Source organism: Acanthisitta chloris, unplaced genomic scaffold, assembly GCF_000695815.1.
Source record: "Acanthisitta chloris isolate BGI_N310 unplaced genomic scaffold, ASM69581v1 scaffold15914, whole genome shotgun sequence".
Taxonomy (NCBI): Eukaryota; Metazoa; Chordata; class Aves; order Passeriformes; family Acanthisittidae; genus Acanthisitta; species Acanthisitta chloris.
The window spans coordinates 26,907-37,366 of record NW_008667773.1 but is presented as its reverse complement, the minus strand read 5'-3'; the positions used below and the strand labels follow the sequence as shown (position 1 = coordinate 37,366).

Below are 10,460 nucleotides of genomic sequence, written 5' to 3'. Positions count from 1 at the left end.
TTGTCCATTTCTGGGGATACATAATGTTCAGCAGAGGTGAAATGTTCAGAACATGTATCTCCCAAATGTTCATAAGTCTTTAGCAAGCATACACAAAATTACTTTTCTAATGATTTGCAGTTTCTTGAAGCTGTAGCAGTTTATGGAGTAACAAGTGGTACTTTGTTGATATTGTAAGGATCCTCATCAGTTATCAAATGTTTGCTTTTGTGCATTGGAAGCTTTGTTACATTTTTAAGAATTCTTGATGTAGGCAAACAGCTGCTTTACACTAACTACTTTTTTTAGTGGTAGTTGAATTGTGTTAGCTGAAGTTTTAGCAAAAAAATGAAGCTGCTACATACAACTAAAGCCTGTATCATAAGGAGAGCAGTCTTACAGTCATTAGTATGTATATTGCATCTATTATGTATCATAGTAGTATGTTACGGGCTTGGAATAGACCTTAGAGATCATCCAGTCCCAACCCTCTGCCCTGGCAGGGACACCTCCCACCAGAGCAGGTTGCTCAAGACTTTATCCAACCTGACTTTGAACACTGCCAGGGCTGGGGCAGCCACAGCCTCCCTGGGCAACCTGTGCCAGTGTCTCACCACCCTCAAAGTAAAAACAGTGTATGTGGCATCCTGGTTGTGGCAAAAGCTTTCATATTTGCTGCGCAAAGTGAATTGTCTGTCTCTTGAATCTGTAGAGACTCAGTGACATTTTATCACTGTTGTTCACTTAATAAGACATGTTTTCCTGGCCAACATCATACTCTCACAGTCCCTGCTGCCCAATGTTATCACTGGTTACTATTTTACCAGTGCTCTCTGTACATCAGAACTGAGGTGTGTTGATGGCTCAGCAGTGCAGTAGGGTATGGATGATCATTTTGATTAACAAGCGCTAAGTGTATTTATTTAATAGTTGCTTTGGATGTTAGCACTGAATCTCCAACCTGTTGTCTGCTCTGACAGTCTGTTTTTCACAGTTTTGTCAGAATTGTAGGGGAGGATGAGCAAATGAAACACATTGCAAAAAATACCAATCTTGATTAAGGTTATAGACTTTCTCTTCTGCCTATTCAGATTCCTCAGCTCAAGGTTTGCTTCCCTAGTGGCATGTTTTCATTGCAAGCCCATTAGGCAGGTTACATAGTAAGATAAGATTTATAACTTGTAGCTTCAATAATATCTTTTATCTTTGTGCTCTTCCACTGCATCCATGTGATTTCTTCAATTTGCTCCTAAATCCTTTCACAATTCAGTGCTACCTTTGTCATCAGATAACTGAATTTTATTGAGCTGCATTCGATCTGCCCCTGAAGCAACTTGTATCATATGCTTGTTTGGTTTTTCCTCAAGCAGTCCTGTGTTCCTTGCTCTAAATGTTCTTTATATCTTATGAACTTGCAAGACACTTAGTGTTACAGAAACCATTTGAGAGTCAGTGTTTTTTGAGGCACAAAGAAGATACATTAAACGGTTTGCTTTATACTGTGACACAGGACTCAAGCTCCAAAATTATTAATTGTTCAAAACTCCCTGTTTTAAATATACAATCAGAGTTAAATTCTGGAAATGTCTTTCTTGTAAAAATTGTTGGAATAATCCATGTAAAAATAGTGAAAGTGACAAATTACTTCATTCTATGTAGTAAATGCAAAATACCAATTCAAATTGGAAACTAAGTTTCCTGTGTGTTGTGAATAGTAGCTGGCAAAAAAATCTAGATATAAAAACATGCAAAGTGTAAAATTACTGGTTTATCTCATGTCATTGGGGTGAAAATGACATACTTCTGACTGATGAGAATTACTCCAGATGTGATGGAGTAATCAAAATTTATCACTAACATTTCTACTACCATTAATATTTTTCTTGTAGTATACTCTTAGAGTTAAGTTTACACTTTGCGACACTGGTTGCCAGCGTGTTCTGATCTATAGACCATACGTACGTTGTTGACATAGTGGCAAGTCAAGGAAATTAGCAGTCTTTAAAGTCCAGCTGTTTTTTGCTGTTTTTGGCTGCTCTCCTTTGAAGAATTTCAGGTTTGGCAGTATAACGAACAGCATAATATTGTATTAGAGCATTTTTTTCTGTTAACCCTTCATTTTGCCTGTAGATATGAAGTTCAACAGTGTGAAGCATTTCATTAGAGACAAACCTTGTATAAATGCTTTTTTAAGGAATTACAATGCTTTTCACTGCAATTGTATTTTAACAATGAAGTGTTTTTTCCTACTCCACTGCCTGCTTAAAAGGTCTTTTGTATTCCTCCTCTGCATGCTTGGCAAACTGCTGTCTTAAGATTCTGCCTTTAGAGCATTCTGGGGCATGTACACCCCAGATATTACAGGATGCACACCCCAGATATTACAGTTTGAACATAGCTGTCAGGAGGAGCCATTGGTTTTATAACTTGACAGTATTAAATATAGCATCAGTAATACACTTTATACTGTTAAGTGGATATTTATGTTAATTGTGCTGTTTATCTCTCTGTGACACCATGGAGTCAAGTGAATATCATTCTCACATTATAGATGATGAAGTGAAGCTCAAAACAAAGGATTTATTGAAGGTTAGGAAAGCTAGCAAGGCAGATAAGCAGAAAGAGAGAAGTCCTCAGTACCGTAAGTCCGCTAGAGAGTGCTGTTTCCAGCTAAATACTCAGTCCTTGTTTTTTGTTAACAGGATGTGTTCAGGGAACTGCTGGAGAGGGAGGGCAGGCCAGAACAATTGGGGCATTAAGAGTACTAGTTATGTATTACATCAAAGTTGGCAGAAAGCAATGGAGAAGCCTGTTCCTTCTCTCTTCCCACTGCTAGTTACCTAAAATACTGTGAGACAGTGTTGTGACTTTCTTCTTTACTTAAGCATATTATCTTTTTGATGAAGATGAAAATATGTTAAATTTTCTGAAACAATTATATTTTAGTGGTGGTAGTGGCTGTGCTGAGTATGCATTAGAAATGGTATCTTACAAAAGCACATGTGGGAGCGTTATTTCTTCTCCCCAGATTGACTTTATGGAATTCATTCCTAAAGCTTATCTGTAATCAGAAAAGTATGACAAAGCACAGTATAGAATTTAAATTAGTGAATGAAAACTATGTAACTACCATTGTATAGTAAATACAATGATTTTAAGGGACAAAAGATAAAAATAGTAGCATCTAAATATAAAGTTGGGAGCATCCTTTTTTCTTTTTCTGAACTGAACTTTCAGAGCAACTGGGTTTCAAAGACAGTTTTGTTTTCTGATTGGTTTTGTTTTGTTACATCCCCCCCAAAAAGAAAGCCATTTGACCACATAAAAACAGATTCTGTCAGCAAGTCATTGCACAATAGTTTATTTCTTTTTCAAAAAAAAATTATGCAGTCTTTGTGGTGTACATCCTGGTTCTATACATCCTCATAAGAAGTATTTAAGTGAGTGCTAGAATCTTTTATTAGCATAATGGGAAAAAATGCAGTATTTGTTCAGAATTACCTCTAATGTGAAAGGAGAAGATTGAAAAATGTCATTGGAGGAGGCTGACAGGAGTCTGTGTTTTCATGCCTAAGGGGTATTGCAGTTTTCATATGGTTCCTGATTTTGTTCTTTCTAATACCTGCATCTCTTTCTTTAGTCACCTTTCCACACCCTGCAGGTTCTGCTCCTTCGTGGTCTAGTCTTTTGGACACCAGCAAACAGTGGGATTACTATGCACGAAGAGAGAAGGATAGGGACCGTGAGAGAGAGCGATCCCGAGATCGGGATCGGGACCGTGACAGAGACCGAGAACGTACCAGAGACAGGGAAAGGGACCGAGATCACAGTCCATCTTCCAGTGTGTTCAACAGGTTAGTGAAATGTCTTAAGCATGGTGTAACTACTCAAAACCTTGTGTCTGTGTTAAATAGTCTACTTCAGCATCAAAATGTAGTGTTCATATTGCAAAGAACTAGAGGGTGCGGCTTCCTCCCCTTCTCCCTTTTCTCTTGGGTACTATCATTCTAAATTTCTAAATGTAGAAAGAAGTGGAAAAAAAGGATAATATACATCCAAACTGGTCATAGTGCTTTACAGGTTAAAGGTGTGATTTGAGTCCTGAGAATGACAGAAGTATCCATCTCTCTTTGACATCAGTAGGTCTGGAAAAAAAGTCTGTAAAGTCCTAAATGAATTTCAGTTTCCAATTTGCTACTAAGTGCAGTGTGTTGCAACATTTAACCTTAATTAATGGTGTTATTACCTGCTGAAATGGTTCATTTGGTTGTTAAAACTGGCTGGATAATAATCTGTCCTATCTTTTTTAAAACCATGGTTTCAAGATCAAGAGCTTTTTTTCCATTTTCATGCAGACAGTGAAGATTATGGCAGAACATTTTATTCAGCTTTCAAAAAGAAATGTAATTTCTTTTTTAAAAAAAGCTGCAACCATGCTGTGGTTCATATGCACAAGTGCAAAGCATGTTGAGCTGGCTGTGACTCCATAGAGCAGAGATCTATTGGCTTGCTAGATTTTTCTAAATTTCCTCTGCTCATTATTTGCTAAGCACTTTGGGGTAAATATCTGATGCTTTTCTCAGTTAAGTTTCAATTTTTGCAGAATATATATGTTAGCTATGAGATGGGCTGTTTTTACCAGTGGTTTTACACAGTGGAGAATCAAAGGACCTGGACTCAACATTCCTTCAGCTGAGAGATGACATTTTTTGCAGGCTGGTTGTTAGCTGGAGACCCAAACTGGGTGCACGATAGGGATTTTCCCTTTATGTGTGGTGATGTCCTCTCCTGTGTGCATGTGCTCTGTTCCAGGGTCAGATTCTGAGAACTGAAGACCTATCTAAACATCTGTTTCTCAGACAGCTTGATTGAAGGCCAGAAAGAGCCCTGGTCATTCAAGGGTGCTTGAAATGAACCTTAATAGCTTCCAGGCCTCAAGAAATCTCTGTGCTGCTGCCAGAGTTATCTGTAAAGGAGGGGGAAGAGCAGGCCTCAACTTTTTTATGTGACTAAATTATCCACCATCTGTAGCAAAGCTGTTGCCACATGGCTGTGTAAGAAAATGGGAGGCCCTTAACTAGTATAAGTTGGTTTGGGAATAACAGAAAAGGTGGAAGAGGCATAAGAAAGAACATGCAGACATTATGTTTTTTAAGAAGATTTATTTTCAATTCTGTGCATTTAAGAAAATAAAATGAAACGAGCTGTGAGGAAGAGAATGTGAACTATTTTAGACATTGCACAGATTTATAAGTTTTATTTATATTCCTTTTGTTTAAATTTCGATCAAGCAATAATTTGGTGGGACTTGGAGTAAGCATCATGTTTAGCTTTTTACTGCTCAGAAATTACTGCTTTCAATGTTTTTAGCAGTTCTTTTCCAGATAAATAGCCTGGGTTTGTGCTGTGGCATTTCTTAAAATTGTAAGAAAATGGGAATAATTTTTATTCCATTAGTATAACCAAAATATGGTTTAAAAATGAACTCTCAGCTGTCTTTTCTATTCTGTTCTGCTTTTACCCTGCTATCCTCAGTTGAAAGTATGGATCTTCCTTGAGAAGATGCCATTAGTTTTGGACTGTTTGCCCTTCTGCAAAGACAGTTTTCTTTTTTGTTGTTTTTGTTAGGATAGTTCCAAGTCAATTAGTTGCCACTAAAAATGTAGACTTTGGAATTTGTTTGGTATCTTATCATTCTGTGGTTCTTCCTCAGCAATTTGAAAAATCAAAGCAAAGCCCAGTAACTGTATTTCTAAAGTCCTGGAACCCAATAATCTCATGCAGCAGAGCAGGTGAGGGTCTGTCTGTCTGGGGAGCAGCTTTGCAGGACTCCATGTCCCAGTAGCCAACAAACTGAACGAGGCTTCATGCTCAGTGTGCAATAAAGGTCAAAATGCATTGAGCAGCATTAGAGTGTTCCTGAAAGCTCCCAATGTACTGGTCTTGGCAAATTGATTTTTTGCTTTACTTCTAGAAGTTGTCTATTTTCAGGCACTTGAAAGCTGTCATGGTTCCTTAGTAGTTTGCCAGAATAAGGTTTAAAAAGGAATACCAAGAATGTTTTTAACCTTTTCTAGAGTGTTTTAAAATAGCTATGTGACAGAAACTATAGTCGCACAGAAAAGTTGGGGCGTCTCCATCCTTGGAGATATCCAAAAGCCATCTGGACATGGTCCTGGTGGCCCTGCTTGAGCAGGGGTTTGGCCCAGATGACCTCCAACATGCTTTCCAACCTCAGGCAGTCTGTGATTCTGTGTCATTTGGTCACAAGTGCACTTTGTGGGATTTGATTGGCTTCCTTTCATATCTGTAGTTATCAATGCATTAGAAAATCAATGAAACTGTATTATTCAGTGGCAAATCATAACTTTGAGTTCTTTAGTACTAGCTGTCGTTTCCCTGATTTTGATGTGTATTTTCTGTGTCCCCTAGAAAAGCAGGATTTTCTATGGGATGTTTGATGCACCTCTACAGTGTCTTACATTGCTGATTTTTGACATTTGCTTAATGATATAATCATACAAAGTTCCACAGAAAGACTAGTGCTGTTGCTTCAGGCATTGCCTCTCCTCCCGCTGATGATTATTACAGCTATGCATGAAAACTCAGTGTAATGTCTTCACTTGGGAAGTGGCCAGAGGATCCAAGTTATGGCAGATAAAATTAGTTTGATCTAAGTTCTCACTGCTCCTAGACATGAGAAAACTCTTTAGGCTTGAGCTGATCTACTTGTATAATCTGTCTGATCTGTTCTGCTGCTGTCAAGGACCTCAGGAAGATTCTTTTATGGTAAATGTTGGCAAAGAAGGACACGCCTTTTGTCAGATTGATAGTATCTAAATTGTTACTTCTTTTAACTACTCTCTCAGAAAGCCTGGTCACATTGTGTCTTTCTTTAGGACTTGGTGGGAATCTTCTCCTAAATTACGGTTACAAAAGACTTCATGTGATATATAACTGGTTACAATATGTTCATTTGTAAAGTTGCACTGTTCAATGATACTGGACCCTCTGTCTGGGTAGGGTTTTCTTTGTAGAGAAATGATGAAATGATCATGCCTTTTTAAGCTATGCTGATACAGCATTTGATGAGTGGGGTTGGCTAACAATAGATAGTGCTGTCATCTGTTCCTTTTATTTCACTAAACTCTTGGAACTGCCCTTTTCATCAAGTCAAAATATGAAAATATGTTTTTGAGTAAAGCCTTTAAATTCTCATCTAGCCTCTAATATTTAGGGGTTTTTACCAGCATTGTGGCAGGGCAGCACTGGTGGTAATCCAAGAGAGGAATGGGAGCAGAGACGGCATTGGCACTGGAGAGAAATTAATTTTGAAAGCAAACCAGAAGATTGAGTGTAATTTGCTGTCAGTCTCTTTGTACCTGGCTTTTACTTTTCTTAAAGCTGATGTAAGTGTACCAAAATTTAATTTAATTTACCCAAATGATGTAGCAGTCAAAAAAAGTGCAGATAAGTGTCGAGTGTTACATACACTGATCTCAAAACATTGCTGAAGTTACGTAGGATTATTCTTCATTCGTAGATGGATACAGGTTTAAGCTAACAGCTTGATAATTCCTGTATAAACTCCTGTATTCTTTTTTCTTTTGTGTTTATTGAACAGTTTCCTTCCAAAATTGCATTAACCACAGAAGTCTAGTGTGTGAGGTGAAGAACTTTACTGTTCTTTAGGCATTGTGGATTTCATTAAGACACCCAGAAGTGATAATAAGATTTTCCTGTCATTTAGCTTGAGTGTGTGTAAGAATTTTTTTTCTAGTATGTATATACTGCTTGGTCTTACTGTCCTGAAAATATCTCCTTGTTGAACCAGTGATGAAGAACGCTACAGATACAGAGACTATGCAGAAAGAGGCTATGACCGCCACAGAACAAGTCGAGAGAAAGAAGACAGACACAGAGACAGGAGACACAGAGAGAAGGAAGAGACTAGGCACAAGTCATCTCGAAGGTTTGACTTTATTTTTTTTTCTTTATAGGATATGAAAGACTTGCCCAGTTAAAAACAAATAAAGTAAACTTTTAAAAAAACCCCAGACAAACTGAGGTTTTGTGGAATGACTGTAAACACTGTGCTGCTTGGAACAAGTCTGCCATGTAAAATGTGGACAGACAAAAAGCAATATTGGCCTTGGGTAACCTGGTACTGGATGATGTATGTGACAGTCATAGCTGGTGAACAGAAATTATAAATTTGAGGCAAAAAGGTTAAAAATGGTGGATCAGAAAGGGATGGAGTGAAGCTGACATTCAGTAGTATAAACATAAGAACTCAACAGTGATTCTCAGTAAGTAAAATAGACCTCATGGTCACTTGATAGAATTTGTTCCAGATGATCCAGATTAAGTTAGAAATCTAGGTAAAGTCCGGGGAATGGGGTCAACATGAATGTTAAATTGTTAAGGAATGGCAGTGGGGCCATGATGTTACTAAAAGTGTTGCTATTAGAATATGGTTTACAAATCTGAAAAATCATTTGAATTTCCCAACAGAGAGGACAGGATGGGTGGATATATGTAGCATTCCTTGAAAAACTCAGCTTGGTGCTGATGTCCAAATACTTTGAGTTGGAATGGGAGCAGGTGCCAGTTTTCAAATACGAATGCAGAAACTGGTTTTTAGTACTTTGTAATTAAATGGGGCCTGAAGTCTCATGCAATAGTTTGAGGCATGTTTCCTCTCTCTTTGTTTAGTAACAGCAGGCGTCGTCACGACAGTGAAGAAGGGGACAGCCACAGAAGGCACAAACACAAAAAATCCAAAAGAAGCAAAGAAGGAAAAGAAGCCAGTGGTGAACCTGCTCCTGAACAGGAAAATACTGAAGCTGCCCCTGTGGAATAGGCTTGTGTGATTTTTGCCTACTTGCATATATATTAGTGCCAGAAATAGATTACTATAAATCTTGTTATTTTTCTGGGAATTATAATAATTTGCCCTTAATCTTGTTCTGTTAGTTTGAAATCAAAGGTTACTTTGGTTTTTTTGAAAATAAAAGAATGAATTTTTCATGTTAAGATTCTTGGACTGACTTTGCCTTTTAAGAAACAGTGAGAAAATATCTTACAGCTAGAAGCTTATGCTCTTACAATATAAGCAGGGCTTAAAGGCTTTGTATTAAATTGTCTCCTTTTTTCATAAGCCAAGGGGAAGGTCATTCTTTTACTGACTTTAGAAACACTGCATTCATTTTGTTACATAGCAACACCTGGAACAGTGTGGCTTTAGTATGGCTTTTGGAGTCATATTTGGAAAGGTCATCCAGAGACAGGCAGGAATTGCAGACTCTTCAAGAACTAAGGTGAAAGAAAAATTAATTTGGGAAAGTGGGAAAGGTGCTGATTGTTCCTAGTCTGAGCATGGTGATGATACATACAGTAGTTATGTCTGGTTTGTGTGAGTGCACAAGGATGAATTAAGCTGGATAATCGTCCCTGCTGCTTTTCAGTGGCTTAAGAGAAAGTTCATTTTAGTCTTTGTTCTAGGGGAACAGCTGTCTGTAACATGACAAAGATTAACAAACATATCCTCTTTCTACTGCAAGCTTGTGGGGAAAAAAAATAAGACTGTGGAACATGGGTAATTTGCAGAGAAAAACAAAGATCTATTTTGAGAGACATGTAAGACCACCATCACTTTCAGATTTACTTCATGCAGAACAGTATCAAGTGCCATTGATCTGGCAGTCCTGCAGAAATTGTACTGCCCAGTCTGAGTGCTGTTTAGAAGACTCACTTGATGGCATTAGCAGGGTGCAGTGTGCTTCCTTAAAAGCAATAGTTCTATATTTAAAAAATCCCAGATTTAGTTGTATTAATCAAAACATACCAGGGAAACAAGGTCATTGGGTTTGGGATGAAAATAATGTCTGTACAAGTACACAGTTACAATGATTTTTAATTATTTTAGAAATTTAATTCACAGTTTTACAGACTAACAAACAGTACTTGAAAGTCTTGAAAATACCAGCTTCATGCTGACCATGAAAAGGTACACATAATCAAAGTGCTATTAATGTGTTGGATAAAAACCTTCACCTGGTAATTGCAACTAGAAAAATTGCAAGAAATTTTTCAATAAGTTATTCAAGGGTTTCTTTTTGCAAATCAAAATAACATGGGTGAGCAGGAGCTGTTGCTCCTTAAATTTCATTATTATCATAATGCATTAAATATATATATATATGTATAAAAAAACAACAAAAAACCTTTAAGAACACAGGGAAGGAAAGACTTAAGTCTGTAGCTTAGATCACTTGAAGTGATTTTCTGACAGGTGTTGCTGCTTTGCCTATACTTGACTTTTCTTGACATGCAGGTTGAAATTTCACAAACCTTTTCTTTATAAATACATACTTGACCTCCCAAAAAAGCAAAGACTGATGCTTCTTTTTTTCTCCTGTGTTAAATTACTTGGCATACTCTCCATAAGCCTTGTTTTATTTATAAAAAAGTGCCAGGCC

General features: G+C 37.5%; 2 protein-coding genes across 2 annotated transcripts in view; one reads left to right on the top strand and one right to left on the bottom strand.

The window, feature by feature from the left end:
* The window catches only part of LOC103800286 (pre-mRNA 3'-end-processing factor FIP1-like), a gene marked incomplete at its 5' end in the record, with an annotated part of 13,124 nt that extends 4,147 nt beyond the window's left edge, over positions 1 to 8,977 (top strand). The window contains 3 exons of the mRNA XM_009072658.1: positions 3,620 to 3,833; positions 7,814 to 7,951; positions 8,695 to 8,977. Of these exons, the coding sequence (XP_009070906.1) occupies positions 3,620 to 3,833; positions 7,814 to 7,951; positions 8,695 to 8,842 (500 nt within the window). The remainder of the gene's footprint in view (positions 1 to 3,619; positions 3,834 to 7,813; positions 7,952 to 8,694) is intronic.
* Positions 8,978 to 10,009: 1,032 nt separating this feature from the next.
* The window catches only part of LNX1 (ligand of numb-protein X 1, E3 ubiquitin protein ligase), a gene marked incomplete at its 5' end in the record, with an annotated part of 24,379 nt that continues 23,928 nt past the window's right edge, over positions 10,010 to 10,460 (bottom strand). The window contains one exon of the mRNA XM_009072657.1: positions 10,010 to 10,048. Within this exon, the coding sequence (XP_009070905.1) occupies positions 10,010 to 10,048 (39 nt within the window). The remainder of the gene's footprint in view (positions 10,049 to 10,460) is intronic.